The sequence below is a fragment of the Danio rerio genome, chromosome 7, assembly GCF_049306965.1.
Source record: "Danio rerio strain Tuebingen ecotype United States chromosome 7, GRCz12tu, whole genome shotgun sequence".
Taxonomy (NCBI): domain Eukaryota; kingdom Metazoa; phylum Chordata; class Actinopteri; order Cypriniformes; family Danionidae; genus Danio; species Danio rerio.
This window is the reverse complement of record NC_133182.1, coordinates 46,785-69,207: the sequence shown is the minus strand read 5'-3', so window position 1 is coordinate 69,207 and position 22,423 is coordinate 46,785. Positions and strand designations below refer to the sequence as shown.

General features: G+C 38.3%; 1 protein-coding gene across 1 annotated transcript; it reads right to left on the bottom strand.

The window, feature by feature from the left end:
- Nucleotides 1-5,698: 5,698 nt before the first annotated feature.
- LOC141375455 (uncharacterized) lies at nt 5,699-8,215 on the bottom strand. Its single transcript, XM_073908913.1, has 3 exons — nt 8,095-8,215; nt 6,607-7,342; nt 5,699-6,504 (listed from the first exon to the last, which is right to left on the bottom strand). The coding sequence occupies exons 1-3, from the start codon at nt 8,213-8,215 to the stop codon at nt 6,417-6,419; spliced, it is 945 nt and encodes a 314-aa protein (XP_073765014.1). The 3' UTR covers nt 5,699-6,416.
- Nucleotides 8,216-22,423: the final 14,208 nt, after the last annotated feature.

Here is a 22,423-nt window from a genome sequence, read left to right as displayed (position 1 = left end):
ATAATTAAATGCAGGCTTGGGGTATGTGGTTTGGTGTGTGTCAGTGTCCATCAGTAAAGCACACCAGCTGATGGTCAGTGTGAGCTGGAGGAGCTGCAGGTCAGGAGTGCATATCTTCTTCTAGTGCTGGAGAACAGTACACTCTTCAAAGCTCAGGATCAACTGACCACCAAACGCTTTATAAACTGAACCGATGAACAGTCTGAAGCCGGTATACTGAGCTATACACTGTAAATAATTCCCTGTAGATTTTACAGTAAACAGCTGTCAGCAGGGTTGCCCGCCAGTCGCTGATTTTTTTCACAATAGCAGTCCTGTAATTTGAATTACAGCTAAATGCTAAAAATAAATTACAGCACTGCTACTGTAAAAATACAGTGACTGTCTGGCAACCCTGCTGACCGCTGTTTACTGTAAAATACAGTATCTCGAGTACAGTAACAGTATCTAGAGGGAACTGTATTTGCTATTTACTGTATTTTTTTTACAGCTACTGTATTTTTATACAGTAAAACACTGAAATTGTAAGAATTTAAAATGTAAAATTTAAAACAAGTTGTTTAGTACACTTTTAACTCCTTTAATTCTAAACAATTTCTAAACAGTGTTGTTTAAAACAATTCAATCATCCATTACTTATTTAAAAAATGAAAAAACTCACGTTAGCTTGAAGATCAAACTTTATTAAAAAAAGTTTATTTTTTATCATTTAACATTTTTTGGTCCCAAGTGAGTCTATAGAGGTGAACAACAAATCAGATCCAGATGCTGCTCGATCACTGGATACTCCATAAGAGTTCCTAGAAACAAAGAGAAAACCTAACCCTAACTCTAACCCAGACAGATGGAGAGATGACAGATACAGACAGACAGATGGAGAGATGACAGATACAGACAGATGGAGAGAGATGACAGATAAAGACAGACAGATGGAGAGATGACAGATACAGACAGACAAATGGAGAGATGACAGATACAGACAGACAGATGGAGAGATGACAGATACAGACAGACAGATGGAGAGATGACAGATACAGACAGACAGATGGAGAGATGACAGATACAGACAGACAGATGGAGAGATGACAGATACAGACAGATGGAGAGAGATGACAGATAAAGACAGACAGATGGAGAGATGACAGATACAGACAGACAGATGGAGAGATGACAGATACAGACAGACAGATGGAGAGATGACAGATACAGACAGACAGATGGAGAGATGACAGATACAGACAGACAGATGGAGAGATGACAGATACAGACAGACAGATGGAGAGATGACAGATACAGACAGACAGATGGAGAGATGACAGATACAGACAGACAGATGGAGAGATGACAGATACAGACAGACAGATGGAGAGATGACAGATACAGACAGACAGATGGAGAGATGACAGACACAGACAGACAGATGGAGAGAGATGACAGATACAGACAGATGGAGAGATGACAGATACAGACAGACAGATGGAGAGATGACAGATACAGACAGACAGATGGAGAGATGACAGATACAGACAGACAGATGGAGAGATGACAGACAGATGGAGAGATGACAGATACAGACAGATGGAGAGATGACAGACACAGACAGACAGATGGAGAGATGACAGATACAGACAGACAGATGAAGAGATGACAGACACAGTGCAACACCTCTCCTCAATTTGGTATCAGTCTGAGGGGGTTGTACAGGATTTTGGCTGTACTGAATAAGCACTATCTTGAAACAAATTAAATCAAGTGGAAACTCTTTTTATTTTACCTACGTGTAAGGTTCTCATCAAATAAACAACAAAACATCAATCACAACAAAAAATAAAGGCATTTCAAAGTCAGAAACTAAATAGTCTTTCAGAAAAAAAGAAAGTCAGTGACCACTCATCATTTAGAGCACTTGAGTGCGATGCAATAATTCCTAATGATGTAGAGAGGTGGTTGTTTGTAGGAAAGCAGTCAAGTTGTTTAAGTGAGATTGTTGCTCCCCGGGAAGTTGGTTAACCTAGCTTCTCCAGTGAGAAACAGCAAGCCAACATATAAACAGTCCTTTCTAAAACAAGCAAACAAAATGACATAATCACCTGTTTGCACACAACGCACTAAATAAAGACACATATACTCACAATTGAGCGATAACTTCAAAAGCTCTCAAACAAACATTGGACTAAATATGAAGGCTGGTGACGAAAGTGATCCATGTGGTGGCCTCTCCAAACACTCATTCTCACTCCAAGTAGGGATGGCTGACATGAAACTGATGTTTCCACAGAGTGTCGAGATCCCGAAGCGCAAATGTTTCGAAACTGCACCGAAGCATGATCTGAAACACCCAAGTCACGTGACTAAAGCGATTTAAAGCATCGATTAGTTTAGAAGCGTTTCAAGACCTGACGAATCTGCATTTTAACTGCCAAGGTCAGGAAAACTTCCGTCTCATATAGCCTAGTGGCCTGTGCGTGTGCACGCTGTTGCTGTGCTTTAAATGACTTTTGGGTTCAAATCCCGACTTGTACAAATACTCCGAAATAATGGTTTTATGTGTTTGAACCATGTTTCTATTTTGTGTAGCCTAAATGGGATACAGCTGTGCATACGCCATCAACATAGCATCATTTCTGTAAGACTGTATAACAATAATTTATTCAATTCAATTCAATTCAGCTTTATTTGTATAGCGCTTTTACAATGTAGATTGTGTCAAAGCAGCTTCACATAAATGGTCATAGTAATTGGAACAGTGTGGTTCAGGTTTTAGTGTTTAAGTTCAGTTCAGTTCAGTTTAGCTCTGTTCAGTGTGATTTAATCATTACTGAGAGTTCAAACACTGAAGAGCAAATTCATCGATGCGTTGCTCTACCAATCCTGAACCATGCGAGGCAGTGGCGACAGCGGAGAGGGAAAAAAAACTTCACCTGATGGGAGTGAAGAAAAAAAACCTTGAGAGAACCAGACTCAGTTGGGCACGACCATTTTAATTTCTCCGCTGGCCAAAAGTCTTGTGCAGAACTTCATTCGCCGAGGTTTATGCTGGAAGATGGCCTCAATGAAGACTCGTCTGTCCCTGGAGCGTCGCTGGAATCAGACTCATGTTCTCCACTCCCCACGACCATCAGCGCAGCAGCAGCTCAGGATATGGCCTGGTCCCGGATATGGAATCCTTGGGATCATCACGTCGCTGGTCTTGGATCCAATCAGTGACTCCGCCTAATCTGAGGACCTCGGGATGAGTATCCCCAGGTGAAAATAGAGAATAAAGAGAATAATTAGCGTAGCTGCTGTTCATAGTGTAGATAAGCAAGATGTAGAAGCCAGTGTGGAACCTGCTAGGTGATGCACTGAGTGTATGCTTTACTACACAGATAGGTCTTTAATCTAGTTTTGAACTGGGAGAGTGTGTCTGAGCCTCGGACATTACCAGGAAGGCTATTCCAGAGTGTAGGAGCCATGAAAGAGAAGGCTCGACCTCCTTTACTTGATTTTGCTATTCTAGGTACTACCAGAAGCCCTGAATTTTGAGATCTTAAGGAGCGAGTTGGTTCGTAGCGAGACAGAAGGTTGGTTAGATAAACAGGAGCTAGATTATTTAGAGCTTTATAGGTGAGAAGTAATATTTTAAATTCAATACGAAATTTAACAGGCAGCCAGTGTAAGGAGGATAAAATTGGGGTTATATGATCATATTTTCTAGACCTGGTCAGAACTCTGGCTGCTGCATTTTGCACTAATTGAAGTTTGTTAATAGAGGATGCTGGGCAGCCAGCAAATAGAGCATTACAGTAATCCAGTCTCGAAGTCATAAAAGCATGGACTAGCTTTTCTGCATCTGAGATGGATAGCATATTTCGTAATTTAGCGATATTTCTCAGATGAAAGAAGGCAGTTTTTGTGACATGGGATATATGGTTTTTAAAAGTTAGATTGCTGTCTAATATGACACCCAGATCTTTTATAGTAGAGCTAAAGCTAACTTTGTATCCCTCTAATTGTAAATTGAGTTGCGAGATCTGCTGTGTGCAAGATTTAGGCCCAATAAGTAATAATTCTGTTTTGTCTGAGTTTAAGAGAAGAAAATTGTTGGTCATCCAGTCTTTGATGTCTTTGATACACTCAGTTAGTTTAGAAAGTTCAGACGTCTCGTCAGGTTTAGTGGAAATATATAATTGAGTATCATCTGCATAGCAGTGAAAGCTGATCCCATGTCTTCTAATAATGTCTCCCATAGGTAGCATGTAAATTGTAAACAGTAAAGGGCCTAAAACTGATCCTTGAGGCACCCCATACTTTACTGGGCAGATTTGTGAAGGCTGTCCATTAAGATTTACAAACTGGTAGCGGTCAGTTAAGTATGACTTAAACCATTGTAGAGCCTGTCCCTGGACACCTGTAGACTTTAAGCGATTTATGAGGATATTGTGGTCAATGGTATCAAATGCCGCACTAAGATCGAGTAAAACTAATAGCGAGACGCACCCTCGGTCAGCAGCTAAGAGTAAATCGTTGGTTATTTTCACTAAGGCGGTTTCTGTACTGTGGTGAGCCCTGAAACCTGACTGAAACACTTCAAAAATATTGTTCGTCTGCAGATAAGAGCATAATTGAGTGGAAACAACTTTTTCTAGTATTTTAGACATAAATGGAAGATTAGAAATAGGCCTATAGTTAGCTAAGTTGTTGGTGTCTAGTTGCGGTTTCTTAATAATAGGCTTAATAACAGCTAGCTTGTAAGAGTTTGGAACATGGCCTATAGATAAAGAAGAGTTGATAATGTTAAGAAGAGGTTCTCCTATAGCAGGTAGCAGCTCTTTCAGTAATTTTGTTGGAATTGAGTCCAGCATACACGTAGCTGGTTTAGAGCTATTTATAATTTTTACTAACTCTTCATGTTCTATGATTTTGAAGCAGTGTAGGTTATTATTATGATTTAATGAAATATTAACAGGATTTGGAGTATAAGCCGGTGCAGAAAGTTTGGCATCTCCTATTTTCTGTCTAAAGCCTTCTATTTTATTACTGAAAAAATTCATGAAGTCATCACTACTAATTTGCGGTGGAGTAGTTTGTTCCAAGGATGACCGATTATTTGCTAATTTAGAGATGGTGTTAAATAAAAATCTAGGATTGTTATGATTATTTTCTATCAGTTTGCGCAGGTGCTCGGTCCTGGCAGATTTTAGAGCCCTCCTATAGCTGGACATACTGTCTTTGTACGCAATTCTAAAGACCTCTAAATTAGTTTTTTTCCATTTACGTTCCAGGGCGCGGGTTGCTGTTTTGAGCGCACGAGTATGACTATTATACCATGGTATAGTTTTAATCTCTCTAGCCTTTTTTAATTTTATGGGTGCCACAGTATTTAGTGTGCTAGTAAAGATGGCATCCATACTGCTGGTTACTACATCAAGATCATTTGAGTTTGCGGGTGCATTACGAAATAGAGAGAGATCAGGTAAGTTATTTATAAATTCATCTTTAGTTGACGGAACAATAGTTCTACTAGGGCGGAGTATTGGAGCGGGTTTGCTGATTTCAGGTAAACATAGCTTATATAGTAAGAGGTAGTGATCTGTAATATCATCACTTTGTGGTATAATGTCTACGTCAATAACCTCGATTCCATAAGACAGAATTAGATCTAATGTATGCTTTAAGCGATGGGTTGGACCCACAACGTTTTGCTTTATCCCAAGTGAGTGTATTAAATCCATAAACGCGAGCCCTAATGTATCATTAGCGTCATCTATGTGGATGTTAAAGTCACCTACAATTAGCATTTTATCAGTTTTGACTAGTAAGTCAGAAATAAAATCAGAAAATTCTTTTAGAAATTTGACATAGGGTCCTGGGGGTCTATATATGGTGATTAAAGCGAGAGATAACATAGGTTTTTGTATAGTATCTGGAAGCTGAACATTAAGCGATAATACTTCAAAGGAGCTAAACATAAGTCCGTTTCTCTGTTTAATATTAAGGAAATCACTAAAGATTGATGCAACTCCACCAACACGACCAGTTTGACGAGCCTCATGTTTATATAAGAATCCTGGAGGAGTTGCTTCATTTAAGCTAATATAGTCATTTTGTTTCAGCCAGGTTTCAGTGAGACAGAGTGCATTAAGATTGTTTTCTGTTATTATTTCATTAATGATAAGTGCTTTAGGTGCAAGTGACCTGATGTTTAGGAGACCAAGTTTTACGAGATTTGTATTTTCACTTTCTACTGGTTTTTCTGGTTTGATTCTTACTAGATTTTTCCTGGAGCACACAGTACGTTTATTTCTTAATCTAATAATACGAGGAACAGACACAGTCTCTATAGGATTCGCCAGATATGCGTTACTGATGTTTAAGTGGGGTGAACAAGAGTCTAGATGGCTATAGTGTGAATTTTGTGAATTTTTACCTGCTAGTCAGATGGTGCGAAGTAGTCTGGAGATGTTGTCCGACAGGAGTTCAGCTCCGGCTCGACTGGGGTGCAGGCCGTCAGGACGGAAGAGCCTAGGACGCTCCCAGAAAAGATTCCAGTTATTAGCAAAGAGCAATTTCTGTTCTTTACACCATGTTATTAGCCACTCATTCAAAGCTAAAAGTCTACTGAACCTTTCATTTCCTCGGCGGTAGGTAGGAAGCGGCCCAGAAACGATGATCTGCGTGGCGGGCGAGGTGCGTCGAACCGTCTCGATCAGGCTCCTGAAGTCCTTCTTCAGGATCTCCGACTGCCAGAGCCCGGTGTCGTTTGTCCCCACGTGGAGGACAACGGCACCAGGGCTCTCGGCAGCGCCCAGGATGGTTGGAATCTGTGTAGAAATATTTTTCACACGGGCACCAGGAAAGCAGAAAGTACGTACTTTATTACCTTTTGAGGAGGCGGCACGGACGTGACGAACGATCGAGTCACCGATGATGGCCACATCGGGACCCGACTCGCGGAGAGGGGAGAAGCGGTTCTCCGTGGAGATCTCGAACACAGGCGGAGACGTTCTGCCCCGGGATCTGGGAAGCACCTTGCGCGGCTGCACCCAGGCGCCGTGGTAGCCGGGTGTCGGCGTGAACGACGCCTGGCTGAGCCGCGCCCCGGGTGCGCTGGGCCTGGACAGAGAAGGACGCGGGGTTGAGGTAGAGGGAATGATGTGGTTGTAATTTCCACGTACCTTAGGTGATGAGACGGCCTTAGCATTAGGTACGGCTAGAAGGCGTTCCCGTAGCCGCGACCGTCTTACCACCAGCTTATATTTCTTATATTTCTCTTCCTCAGCTGTGTGTATCTTGCTGTTTACAAACTGACCTGTTTGTCCTCCAGACCGTCTGACCCGCTCTACTATACTGCACTGTAATACTGTAGTTTAATGCTGTTCTGTTGTGTCCAGCTCACTGCTCCTCCTGACTCCGCTTGTCCGCTTCTCCGCTTGTCTAGAAAATATGATCATATCAGCCAAATGTTATCCTTCTTACACTGGCTGCCTAATAATATTCATATTGAATTTAAAATATTGCTTCTTATCTATAAAGCTTTAAATAATACAGCTCCTGTTTATCTAACAGCAAAGTCCACTAAGGGAGGTAGAGTCTTCTCATTTATGGCTCCCAAACTCTGAAATATACTTCCTGATAATATCCGAGGCTCAGACACACTCTCTCAGTTCAACACTAGATTAAAGACCTGTCTGTTTAGTAAAGCATATACTCTGTGCAGCACTTATCAGCATCTTGTTTATATACACTATGAACAGCAGCCACACTAATAATTCTCTTTATTATCTTTTTCCACCTGGGGACACTCATCCTGTGGTCCTTAGACTATGCAGCGCCACTGATTTGATTCAAGACCAGCGACGAGATGATCCCAAGGTTTTCATCCAGGACCAGGCCGTATCCTGAGCAGCTGCTGTGGTGGTCATGGAGCAGTGGAGGGCATGAGACTGATTCCTGTGACGCTCCAGGGACAGACGAGTCTTCGCTGAAGGTCCAGCTTCCAGCCTCCGGTGCTTAGACTGCAGCTCTGCACAAGATGTTTGGCCAGAGGAGGAATGGTCATGCCCAACTGAGTCTGGTTTCTCTCCAGGTTTGTTTTTTCTTCACTCTCCTTACTTTGGTTTACATGTGTTGGGTGGTGTGATCTATATTGTTTCACATCAATGGGCAACTCGAATGTATTTTTGATGCAGTCAATCTCGGTTTCCTCATTGAGTGCCTGAGTGCTGCTCTGCATTGCCTTTTCAACCAAGGCTATCGCGCACTGTACGTGGGCTAGTTTATAAAGATTACTATGAGAAAGACAAGCTTGACTTTGCAGACGTGACAGAGAGAGTTGGGGAGTTTAACATGACTGATGTTGACCCGTTTACACGGTAATAAGACACCTTTTGCTTCATCAGGTGACCATTTCCTTGGTCACCTGTCAACAACCCAGTGGAACGTTCAACTGACGATAACCCAGTGGAAGACTCATCTGTCGATAACTCAGCAGAATGTTCACCCGTCAATAAACCAGAGGAACGCTCACCTGTTGATAATGCATCAGAATGCTCATCTGTTGTCGTTGCCACCAGTCGATAACCCAGCGAATGGTCACCTGACCATGACTCAGCGGAACGCTCACCCATCAACCCAGCTAACAGGGAACGTTCCCAGAACATTCACTAACGTTCTTTAAAAGTTGCGGAAATGTTAGCACAAAACGTTATCAAAAGAACGTTTTTAGAAGAGTCTCTTAACGTTGTAAACGTTCTTGTAACGTTGTTAAACGTTCTTAAAACAAAGTTCTTGGAACGTCTTCAGAACGTTATTTGTACTTCATAAACGTTGTCATAATGTTGATGAAAAACGTTCTTTGAATAAAGTTCTTGAAACGTCTTCAGAACGTTATTTGTACTTCATAAACGTTGTCATAATGTTGATGAAAAATGTTCTTTGAATAAAGTTCTTGAAACTTCTTCAGAACGTTTTTTGTACTCCATAAACGTTGTCATAATGTTGACAGAAAACGTTTTAAGAACAAAGTTCTTGAAACATCTTCAGAACGTTATTTGTACTTGATGAACACTCTCATAAGGTTGATGGAAAACGTTCTTAAAACAAAGTTCTCGAAACGTCTTCAGAACGTTATTTGTACTTCATAAACGTTGTCATGATGTTGATGGAAAACGTTCTTTGAATAAAGTTCTTGAAACGTCTTCAGAACGTTATTTGTACTTGATGAACGCTCTCATGAGGTTGATGAAAAACGTTCTTAGAACAAAGTTCTTGAAATGTCTTCAGAACGTTATTTGTACTTCATAAACGTTGTCATAATGTTGATGAAAAGCGTTCTTTGAATAAAGTTCTTGGAACGTCTTCAGAACGTTATTTGTACTTCATAAACGTTGTCATAATGTTGACAGAAAATGTTTTTAGAACAAAGTTCTTGAAACATCTTCAGAACGTTATTTGTACTTGATGAACATTTCATAATGTTGATGAAAAACGTTCTCAGGACAAAGTTTTTGTAACGTCTTCAGAACGTTATTTGTACTTGATGAACGTTCTTATAAGGTTGATGGAATACGTTCTTAGAACAAAGTTCTCGAAACGTCTTCAGAATGTTATTTGTACTTCATGAACGTTATCATAATGTTGATAAAATAACGTTCTTAGAACAAAGTTTTTTGAGCGTCTTCAGAACGTTATTTTTACTTCATGATTGTTCCCTCAATGTTGATAAAAACGTTATAAGAACAAAGTTCTTGGAACATCTTTAGAACGTTATTTGTACTTGATGAACGTTGTCATAATGTTGATGAAACACGTTCTAATAACAAAGTTCTTGAAACGTCTTCAGAACGTTATTTATACTTCATAAACATTGTCATAATGTTGATGAAAAACGTTCTCAGAACAAAGTTTTCAGAACGTTATTTGTACTTGATGAATGTTGTCACAATGTTGATAAAAAAAGTTATTAGAACAAAGTTCTTGAAATGTCTTCAGAACGTTATTTGTACTTGATAAACATTATCATAATGTTGATGGAATACGTTCTTAAAACAAAGTTCTTGGAACGTCTTCAGAACGTTATTTGTACTTGAATTTTGTCACAATATTGATAAAAAAACGTTCTAAGAACAAGGTTCTTGAAACGACTCCAGAACGTTATGAGTGCTTGATGAACGTTGTCACAATGTTGAAAAAAAAACGTTCTTGGCACAGTTCTTTAAAATCTTCAGAACGTTATTTGTACTTCATGATCGTTCCCTCAATGTTGATAAAAAACGTTCTAAGAACTAAGTTCCTGGAACATCTTCAGAACGTTATTTGTACTTCATAAACGTTGTCATAATGTAGACAGAAAACGTTTTTAGAATAAAGTTCTTGAAATGTCTTCAGAACATTATTTGTACTTGAACATTGTCATAATGTTGATGAAAAACGTTCACAGAAAAAAGTTTTCGGAACGTCTTAAGAACGTTATTTGTACTTGATGAACGTTCTCATAAGGTTAATGGAAAACATTCTTAGAACAAAGTTCTTGAAACGTCTTCAGATTGTTATTTGTTCTTGATGAATGTTGTCACAATGTTGATAAAAAACTTTCTTGGCACAAAGTTCTTGAAATTTCCTCAGGACGTTATTCGTACTTGAAAGTTGTCAGCATGTTCATAAACTTTTTTAGAACAAAGTTCATGGAGGATGTCTTCAGGGCGTTATTTGTGCTTGAACTTAATCATGGGGTGCGACGCGGTGGCGCAGTAGGAAGTGCTGTCGCCTCACAGCAAGAAGGTTGCTGGTTCGAGCCTCGGCTAGGTCAGTTGGTGTTTCTGTGTGCAGTTTGCTTGTTCTCCCAGCATTCGTGTGGGTTTCCTCCAGGTGCTCCAGTTTCCCCCACAGTTCAAACACATGCACTATAGGAGAATTGATGCAGTAAATTGACCATAGTGTATGAGTGTAAATGAGTGTGTATGGATGTTTCCCAGAGATGGGTTGCAGCTGGAAGGGCATCCGCTGTGTAAAACATGTGCTGGATAAGTTGGCAGTTCATTCCGCTGTTGAGACCCCGCATCAATAAAGGGACTAAGCTGAAATAAAAATGAATGAATGAACTTTGTCATAATGTTGATGGAAGATGTTCTTAGAACAAAGTTCTTGGAACGTCTTCATGAAGTTATTTGTTCTCAGGGATGGGCATAAAATTTTGTATCGAAATACTTCAGTGTCTTGTATTTTTGTCATTTCAAAATACCGTAAAATACTTTGCAAGATGTTTACAGTACATGATTACATCTTAAAAAGGAGGCCTCTGATCACTTGTCTAAGCTTGAAATCAGAAGAATCACCTTCTAAATCACCTTCTATTTTTAGAAGGTGGTCAATGATTCAAGTATGAATGGAAATTATGCTTAAAGAAAGTAACAGACAAATGGCAAGTGTATATTTAGGAGCAAGTCAGCACACATTGAAAATAGCAGGTGAGCAATGCTAAGACCAGAGATAATGGCTGTATAGTGTACAATTCAGCATCTTTGCTTAAGAAATTAGATGGAATAATAAATCTTAAAAAATAAATCTTAAAAACAGGATTTGAAGCTTCAGAACATCAATCAGTCAATATCTGACATTGTGCTTTATATTCATACGCTATACACATTTTATGTACTGTGCATACAGGTCAGTTTAGCACCATGATCTGTTCACACTGGAAATCTGATACTGGCCACATTTATAAAAAACAATGTGGACAGTTATGCAAAAAATCAGATCAGAAAAAAATCTGCATTCAGCACTCCTTGCTGTGTGAACCTGAGCCTGAGACAGGTCTAGTTAAAGAAGATCTGAATAAAAAATCTTGGGAGAATGAGTATACTGTACATAAGAGATGGATTGCTGATGTACAGCAGATGGCAAATAAATAAGACAAACAACATTAAAATAAGTCCTACACTGACGATACATTGTTTCAAATGACATTTCACCTACAGGTGCACTGTCTGGTTAATGAAGATAAAATCATTGGCCGTAGTGTATGTGTGTAAATGCAAGAGTGTATGAGTGTTTCCCAGTGTAAGGTTGTGGCTGGAAGGGCATCCTCTGCATAAAACATATACATTCCGCTGTACGTGGCGATCCCTGATTAATGAAGGGACTAAGTTAAAAAAAGAAAATGAATGAATGATCATATTCAAAACAGGACTTTCTGTATGAAAAGTTGTGCAAAATGTATACTGAACTCAAAGAGAAACACAGTGACTTTTAGGTTACAAGTCCAGCTCACTAACCATAAGGCCACAACTTCCCCTATAGGTGGACGAAGTGGCAGAGAAAATTTGTTGTTATCAAACAGTTTAATGGTGAAGGGATTGATCCAATAGGCTTATTAATAAAAGATTTGCAAAGAAAGTTCCTGCTACCTTTAAAAAAAAAAGTATATTGTTATATTTAAAAAAAAAAAAACAAACATATGAGACAATCTACCAGAAACATTTTCACTAATTAAAAATGTGACAGGGCCTGACCTTTAAACTTGTTGTCTTCAAAAAATCACACAAAAGCAAGCATAAAATCATACAGTTCAATGATAGAATGCATCCTTGATCACTGTCAGCTTCTCTTCCGTCAAATGATGTCACTTCAAAGTCAAAGGTGTATTGCATGCATTTTATGATAAATTTAATGCAAATGTAACAGGACTGACAGAAACATGGGAACAGTTATAAATTATTTGTATAATTTATTTGTAGTATTTATTTATAGAATTTATTATAAATTTTCGTGTTTTTTTAATCAATTGATGTGAATGAGAGCAACTTAAACTGGCTATTTGCCTTAAATAAATTTTTAGCAAAACATAATTATTAAAGCTGTAGATTCAATTGGGCTGAGGACAAGGACTACAGGGTTTGTACATTTGTAAAGTGTTTTAATAAAGAAAAAAAAAACTGAGAACCAAATGACTGACATATTCCTTTACAGAACAACTCACAGAAATCAACCATCAGGCCATTTTAAAAATATTTTTGATGAAATACTTATTATTCACTTTATTTAGAGGCGTCGGGGTGGGGAAGTATGCTGTCACCTTACAGCAAGAAGGTCGATGGTTCAAGCCTCGACTGGGTCATTTGGCATTTCTGTGTGGAGTTTGCATGTTCTCCCTGTGTTGGTGTATTCTGGATAATGTGGCGGTTCATTCCGCTGTGGCGACTCTAGATTAATAAAGGAACTAAGCCGAAAAGAAAATGAATGAATGAATTCACTGTATTTATGTTTTTATTTCAGTAACATATAAAGTAAATTTCAGCTAGAATGTCCCATAAAGTATTTTATTTTGAAACACATAAAATTTATGTATTTGATACTTTATTTATTTTAAATTATATTTCAATGTACTTTTGCTCATCTCTGTTTGTACTTGAAAGTTCTTATAATGTGGATAAATAATGTTCTTACAACAAGTCCTACCAACATTTTCAAAATTATTTGAAAGAAATTCAATACAGATTTTAAATGGCATGAAAATTAGTAATTTTTTTTTTAGAAAAAATAAATTAAGTTTAATGTTTATTTTTGACTGTAACTACATATCTGTCAGTCACCAATCAAATTGCCCCGTTAAACTAGTGTTTAGTTCTGGCAAAGAGCTTAGAATGTCATTCTAAGCTCTTTGGTTCTGGTTTAGTTTTGTTGGTTACCATAGTACCGTTGGAGGACTGTGCGCGCGCAGTCGCGCACGCAGCCGCGCAACCTGCCTCATTTGAAGTTTGAATCGTAACGGACACCAGTGCAACGGAATTCAGAGGTAAGAACAATTTTCGATGCTTTATATGTTTTATTTATTCTCATTTAGTTTTACCCACAAATAATGTGAAACGTGAATTCTGAGGTGTAGTGTTTCGATTCTTGAAGCATTTAATACTTTCCAGCTTGTTTTTTTTCCGTCTTGTTTGCGCGCGCTCCTGTGACGCACATCAGCTCGAGGTACATGTTTAAGGACACGATGAAACTTACATGTTTAACGTTAACGTTAGTCTAATTTAGTGTTTTTAACTGTTTTAATTGGCATCTACATTTATGGCTTGGAAGTAGCCTAAAATCTGGCTTCACATCGCGGCTAACTATGAGAAACACATTTGAAAGTTTACGTTACTGAGAAATGTTATAAACAATCTTTTTTATAGCCAATAAATAAAGTGAACTGCGGTCGTTTCACTGTTATTTGTGTTTCTTTTTACTTTTAGAGATGTACTCCAGAGACGTGCTAATGTACAGGTGAAATGGCTATGCCCATATGCAAGTTTGTCAAGTTAACATAACGTTTGTTACCTTTAACTATCTGTTAAAAAATTCTCAATGTTTTAACGTTAGTTGGTAATACTCTCTAATAGCCTGTGTGCAAAAATCATCTTTGTTTAGTAATTGATATGCTATGTTGTGTGATATTATATTATTATTGATAATTTGTTTTGATGTTATGCTACACTGTATGTAACAATATTATAGTAACGTTACATGTATGGATTAAGTTAAAAATGAATGTTTGAAATACACTGTATAATAGCAGATACCAGGTGTAATGGCTTTTAAATTTCTGTATTATTTGGTAGCTCGAGTTGAGGGCATCAAGAACATACCGATGGCCCAAACCAGTGTCCGGTTGGACAGACAAGAATGCTGTTGTAGATGGCTGACTACTACTGTGTTCTCTGAAGGTATGGAGCAAAACAGCACTTGTTACAAGGAAATTTGTGTTCATAAAGAATAGTGATATACTGTACCAGGTCCAGTACATATGATGTTAAACTTTTTTTATTAAGTTTTTTTTAAATTATTTTTTTAGGTCTTCCCTTCTCTATCTAAAGCAAATATGGCATTAAAACAAACAAATAAATTAACATGCTATGTTAAAAATCTAAATATTAAAAACTTTTGAGGATTTAAGATGCTGGTGACAATTGAAATGCGTCATCTCCATCTTGTGAAAAGGTCTATATAATTGATATCAGCAAGACTGTTAAAGTTACTCGTGTTTTCAAACTTAAAGGGATAGTTCACCCAAAAATGAAAATTTACTCACTATTTACTCTTCTACGTGGTTGCTAAAGACTTTCTGACGATGTTACACCTATTTTTTCACTTAGTCTCTTACAGTTAATATATTTTCTTCTTAACCTTTTTTTGTTTGCTTGTTGCAAATTCATCTTAATAAATTTCATGTATAACTAGGAATTAGCCTAAAAAAATCTGGCTACACATTGCAAAACAAAAAAATAATGTTATATTTGGCTGAGCAATGTTATAAACATTATCTTTGTTATAAACATTATCTTTGTTGTTGTTGTTAACTTTTACTTTTAAAGATGTACTCCTAACCAGAGGTGCACTACGCAGCATTGAATGGAAAAAGCTTTGCCCATGTGTAAGTTTGCTAAGTTACTTTTTTTTGTCAAGATTCTTTTTGCTTTGGTTGGTAATGTTCTGTTTATAATTGCCTGTGTTCACAAACCAGCTTTTGTTCTTGTTTGTTTATTGACAATTATACTATGTTCTGGTATGTTCTTTGTTTTCCTCCATGTCTTCATTCCTCTCGGATTACTGCAGTTTACTCATAGCAGTACCTAATTGGGTGTGGTTTGTATGTGCGTGCAATTAAAAATATCTGTTCAGCTGAGTTAACAGAACCAACGTCATGACGTCAGACACAGCGATATTCCAAGATGGCGGCGCCATAGGTCTAAATTCTATAGTAAAACATGCCATTTTCTGCTGAATGGTTACATTAATAGAGTTGGCTTAATATATTTTCTTTAAAGTGGAAATCAAATTACAAAATGTAAACTTGACTGAGTGCTTCATTTCCCCTTTAAATGTCCATGCTTAATTGGTCATTGATAAGGTCTATCGATTAAAAGGGTTGCGGACAAATGTTAACACCTATATAAAGGCCTATGTAGGTAGAGCTGCATGATTCTGGCTAAAATGAGAATCATGATTTTTTTGCTTAAAATAAAGATCAAGATTTTCTCATGATTCTATAGATGTAAAATAAAGATTAGTATGAGTGGGCTATTATTATTGTTATTCCTCAAACATATGGTATAAAGACAATAATAATATGTGTAGGTCTACTGTTGGTTTTGAATAAATTTTAAATAGACTTTGAAAGGTGGACTTGAATAGACTTTACATTTGTCCTGGTCATTAATGCACAGCAAAGTGATGACATCAGAATACAACTATTCATAATTCTGATGTTGAAGACTTGTGCGGCCGCCTTTGCTTATCTAATTGTAGAAATTGTAGAATTGTAGAAATGTTGCATTATGATCATCTAGGGCAGTGGTCACCAAACTTGTTCCTGGAGGGCCGGTGTCCTGCAGATTTTAGCTCCAACCCTAATCAAACACACCTGAACAAGCTAATCAAGTTCTTGCTAGGTATACTTGAAACATCCAGGCAGGTGTGTTGAGGCAAGTTGGAGCTAAACCCTCATGGAGCTAAGCTCTCCAGGACCAGGATTGGTGACCCCTGATCTAGGGGGTCGAATCGAGATCGCAATCTTTTTTTGATTAATTGTGCAGCTCTATATGTAATGTTAACCGACATACTGCTTGATTTCTTGCTTTATCACCACTGTAACAAAAAACTCTGTTACTGTCACAGCCCTACTTTGACTGTCTCAGGACCATAGCTGTCTCTGGAGGATGAGGAGCTCTCATATTTCATCCTAGTTTGTGTTCTGAAGATGAACAGGTCTCCAGGAATTGTAATGATACAAGAGAGTAACAACAGAATTCATGTTTTTGGGTGAATTGACACTTAATGTGATAAATATTTTAAGACCACAGTGTAATTGCAAAATTTAACGACTAGGTGATAATAGCCTTGCATCCACTATTATGGACCATCATGGTAGGACCCCTGGCAATAACAGCATCAACTTAAACATGCAATTTTAATTATACTAATAATACTTAATAACAAACTGCTATTACTGCTGTAACATGATTTAAGTTATATGCTATAATAATAGTCAAATAGGCCTAAACATGTCAAGGTATAACATGTGTTTGTGAGAGAGAATCAAATCATACATTCTGCTCTTAATATTTTCTTTATGATTTACTGAAATATTGTCTATGTTTCACTGTCACAGGTGCTCAGTTTTGCTCCAGTAATGCTAAGCACAACAGATGCATCAATCAGCCGATGGGTATAAGGCACAAGTTAACGTGAGCCCAGTTGACACGAGTCTATAATCATAATACCCATCGGCTGATTGATGCAGCTGAGGTTACTTCTGCAAAGCAGACGTATTACCGTCTGAAAATCAACAATGCCACTAATCCTCGCCTACTTTTTAAAACATTTTCCTCCCTCCTCTATCCTCCTCCTCCACCCGCATCCTCCACACTTACTACTGATGACTTTGCTACATTCTTCTGCACCAAAACTGCAAAAATCAGTGCTCAATTTGCTGCACCTACAACAAACACGCAAGATACAACACCAACACCACACACACTCACCTCCTTTTCTCAGCTCTCTGAGTCTGAGGTGTCCAAACTTGTGCTATCTAGCCATGCAACCACCTGTCCACTCGATCCCATTCCCTCTCATCTCTTGCAAGCCATCTCTCCTGCAGTCATACCAACACTGACTCACATAATTAACACATCTCTTGACTCTGGTTTATTCCCCACTACATTTAAGCAGGCTAGGGTAACCCCACTGCTAAAGAAACCCAACCTGGACCATACGCTACTTGAAAACTACAGACCAGTATCCCTGCTTCCATTCATGGCCAAGATTCTGGAGAAAGTAGTGTTCAATCAAGTCCTGGACTTTCTTACTCAAAACAATCTCATGGACAACAAGCAATCCGGCTTTAAGAAAGGCCACTCAACTGAGACTGCCCTGCTCTCGGTCGTGGAGGATCTCAGACTGGCTAAAGCAGACTCTAAATCATCAGTCCTCATTTTGCTGGACTTGTCAGCTGCTTTTGACACTGTCAACCACCAGATCCTGCTATCTACGCTTGAGTCACTGGGCGTTGCGGGCACTGTTATACAATGGTTCAGATCTTACCTCTCTGACAGGTCATTCAGGGTGTCTTGGAGGGGAGAGGTGTCCAACCTACAGCATCTAAACACTGGGGTACCTCAAGGCTCTGTTCTTGGGCCACTTCTCTTCTCCATCTACACATCATCTCTAGGACCAGTCATCCAGAGACATGGATTCTCCTACCACTGCTATGCTGATGACACCCAGCTATACCTCTCTTTTCATCCTGATGATCCCTCGGTTCCAGCTCGTATCTCAGCCTGCCTGTTGGATATTTCACACTGGATGAAAGATCATCATCTTCAGCTGAACCTCGCAAAAACGGAAATGCTTGTAGTTTCTGCCAACCCGACTCTACACCATAACTTTTCAATCCAGATGGATGGGGCAACCATTACTGCATCCAAAATGGTGAAAAGCCTTGGAGTAACGATTGATGACCAACTAAACTTCTCTGACCACATTTCTAGAACTGCTCGATCGTGCAGATTTGCACTCTATAACATCAGAAAGATCCGACCCTTCTTATCTGAACATGCAGCTCAACTCCTTGTTCAAGCTCTTGTTCTCTCCAAACTGGATTACTGCAACTCTCTACTAGCTGGGCTTCCAGCTAACTCTATCAAGCCTCTTCAACTGCTCCAGAATGCAGCAGCACGAGTTGTCTTCAATGAACCTAAACGAGCACATGTCACTCCACTGCTAGTCCGTTTGCACTGGCTGCCAGTTGCTGCTCGCATCAAATTCAAAACTCTGATGTTTGCCTACAAAGTGACTTCTGGCCTAGCACCTTCTTATCTGCACTCACTTCTGCAGATCTATGTGCCCTCCAGAAACTTGCGTTCTGTGAATGAACGTCGCCTCGTGGTTCCATCCCAAAGAGGGAAAAAATCACTTTCGCGAACGCTCACGCTCAATCTGCCCAGTTGGTGGAATGAACTCCCTAACTGCATCAGAACAGCAGAGTCACTCGCTATTTTCAAGAAACGACTAAAAACTCAACTATTTAGTCTCCACTTCACTTCCTAAGCTGCAATTGCCTCTTTGAATATCACACTAATTGTACAAAAAAAAAAAAAAAAAAAAAAAAAAAACTACTAACACTTCCCTTCTTAGACTTTACAGACCTGAAACTTGCCTTTAGTACTTATTCATTGTTGCTCTTGGTTGTGTAAATTGCTTCCTTGTCCTCATTTGTAAGTCGCTTTGGATAAAAGCGTCTGCTAAATGACTAAATGTAAATGTAAATAATAAAAAATTATTGTACTGTATCAACTGATTGTTGATGAGGGATTATTATCTCAGCTTTTTCAGGGTGATTCAGGTGACATATTTAATCAAATTACATGGGTTGGCTTAGTGAAGTTAACTTCACGTAGGCTGTATAGTCAAAAGTTAACACAAGTCCACAACCACAACAAATAAAATACATTGATTTTTACAGATTCGAATACAAAGAATGTTCAAGCAATTTTTGCATTTGATTGGCTCACCTTGATAATCTAGTATTGGCTCTGGCAATACCGTTCTCTATGATACTGCTGTTAACTTTAAAGTCAATTGTTTTTATATTTTCTGGTTTATTGTCTTTTTTTTTATTTTTTGTTGTTGTTGTGTATAGTTTTCTGTAATTTCATTGTGAATTCTATTTCCACTTATTTGATGTAAATAGAATTGCTTAATGTTCTATTGTAATTAACATTAATTGTAATGAAAATTAAAGTGCAAATGTACTGTAAATCATAAATGTATTAAGTATTTTAAAATATTTAAATAAAGTGAATATAATTGGCCTTAAATACAGAACTATCAATTTCTACAAAAATGTGACCTTAATGCTTAATTTAAATGCCAGATTTAAAAAGAATGGTTCAAAGATTTGGTACAAGATTTGATCAACCAAAATGCCACAAAATAACAACAGTAAGAACCAACATTATTAATTCTTATGGGTTAAGTTAGAGTTTACATCATTTTTGTCATTTATATTATTGTTACCTGTTATTAGAATGGTTGAAGAGTTCAGAGAATCTCAGAAAAAAATGTTCTGACCTTAAATTAACTTTTAAAGAATGTGGCCATTTTAACGTTCTTAGAATGATATATTTTAACTGAATTGTAGGTTTTTACAACGTTGTAAAAATGTTATGCTGACCATAAAAACGTTCTAGCAACGTTAAGCAAACTGGACATTTCAACGTTCTCGGAACATTTAAAAAAACATTCTTAGAAAGTTCAATTTTGGTTGAAATTTAGATTATTTAGAGCCCTGTAAGAATGTTATTCAAACCATAAAAAAACATTCTTACAATGTTAAGTAACAATGTTAAGTAACAGTTCTTGTAACATTCCAAGTAAACGTTCTGAGAATGTTATATTTTGGTGGAAATTTAGGTTTTAAAAACGTTGTAACATTGTTATCTTAACCATCAAAAAACGTTCTAGCAACATTAAGCAAACTGGACATTTCAACGTTCTAGAAACATTCCACATAAACGTTCTTAGAACGTTATATTTTGGTGGAAATTTAGGTTTTTAAGAACGTTATAACAGCATTATCCCAACCATAAAAAAACATTCTAGCAACATTAAGCAAACTGGACATTTCAACGTTCTAGAAACGTTTCAAGTAAACGTTCAGAGAACGTTATATTTGGGTGGAAATTTAGGTTTTAAGAACGTTGTAACAACACTGTCCAAACCATAAAAAACGTTCTAGCAACATTAAGCAAACTGGACATTTCAATGTTCTTGTAACATTCCAAATAAACGTTCTGACAACGTTATATTTTGGTGGAAATTTAAGTTTTAAGAACGTTGTAACATTGTTATCCTAACCATCCAAAAACGTTCTAGCAACATTAAGAAAACTGGACATTTTAACGTTCTAGAAACATTCCAAATAAACGTTCTTAGAACGTTGAATTTTGGTGGAAATTTAGGTTTTGAAAATGTTGTACCAACGTTATCCAAACCATAAAAAACGTTCTAGCAACATTAAGCAAACTGGACATTTCAACGTTCTTGGAACATTCCAAATAAACGTTCTTAGAACGTTATATTTTGGTGGAAATTTAGGTTTTAATAATTTTGTAACAACGTTATCCTAACCATAAAAAAACGTTCTAGCAACATTAAGCAAACTGTACATTTCAACATTCTTGGAACATTCCAAGTAAACGTTCTTGGAACGTGTTAGCTGGGAATAACCCGGTGGAACRAGCACYTGTCAATAACCCAGAGGAATACTCACCTGACAATAACCCAGTGGAACACTTATCTGACGATAACCCAGTGGAACGCTYACCTGATGACAACCCTTCAAAATGCTCAGCTGTTGTYGGTGACACCTGTTGAYGACGCAAACAAATGATCACCTCACAATAACACAGTTTAACCAATGTTCACCTGTCGATAGCCCAGCGGATGGTCACTTGACAATAACCCAGTGGAATGCTCACCTGACCATTACTCAGCAAACCATCACCTGATGATTRCCCAGTGGAACGCTCATCTGTTGATAACCCTTCAGAATACTCAGCTGTTGTCAGTTACACCTGTTGATGACCCGGACAAACGATCACCTCACAATTACACAGTTTAATGAAMGCTYACCTGACAATTACCAAGTAGAATGYTTACCTGTCAATAAYCCATTGAAACGCTCTKTGCATGTCAATCCAAGCGGAACGCTCACCTGTCAATAACTCAGCAAACGGTCAYCTGACAATGACCCAGTGGAACGCTCGCCTGTCGACAACTCAGCAGAACGCTCACCTGTCAATAACACAACAAACAGTCACCTGACAATGACCCAGTGGAACGCTCGCCTGTCGACAACTCAGCAGAACACTCACCTGTCAATAACACAACAAACAGTCACCTGACAATGACCCAGTGGAACGCTCACCTGTTGATAAGCCATCAGAATGTTCAACTTTWGTYGGTGCCAACTGTTGATGACCCGGACAAACTCTMACYGGTTAATACCACAATTTAACGAACGCTCTGCTGACGATTACCAAGTGGAACGCTTGCCTCTCAATAATCTAGCAGAACGCTTACCTGATGATAACCCAATGGAACATTCACCTGACAATAACACTGAGRAACGCTTACCTATTAATAACCCATCAGAATGCTCAGCTTTTGTCGGTGCCACCTGCTAATGACCTGGACAAATGATCACCTCTCAATAACACAGTTTAACRAATGCTCACCTGASGATTACCCAGTGAAACACKCACCTGACGATTACCCAGTGGAACACTYACCTGAYGATTACCCAGTGGARCACTCACCTGACGWTTACYCAGTGRAACACTCACCTGAYGATTACYCAGTGATATACTCACCTGATGATTACCCAGCGAAATACTCACCTGAC

Coding starts and splice junctions, on each gene's coding strand:
- LOC141375455 (XM_073908913.1), bottom strand. CDS start 8,215: ATGCAGAGCAGCACTCAGGCACTCAATGAGGAAACCGAGATTGACTGC. Junction 7,343..8,094: donor CCCAACACATGTAAACCAAA/GTAAGGAGAGTG, acceptor ATTAAACTACAG/TATTACAGTGCAGTATAGTA. Junction 6,505..6,606: donor TACCGCCGAGGAAATGAAAG/GTTCAGTAGACT, acceptor GGAGCGTCCTAG/GCTCTTCCGTCCTGACGGCC.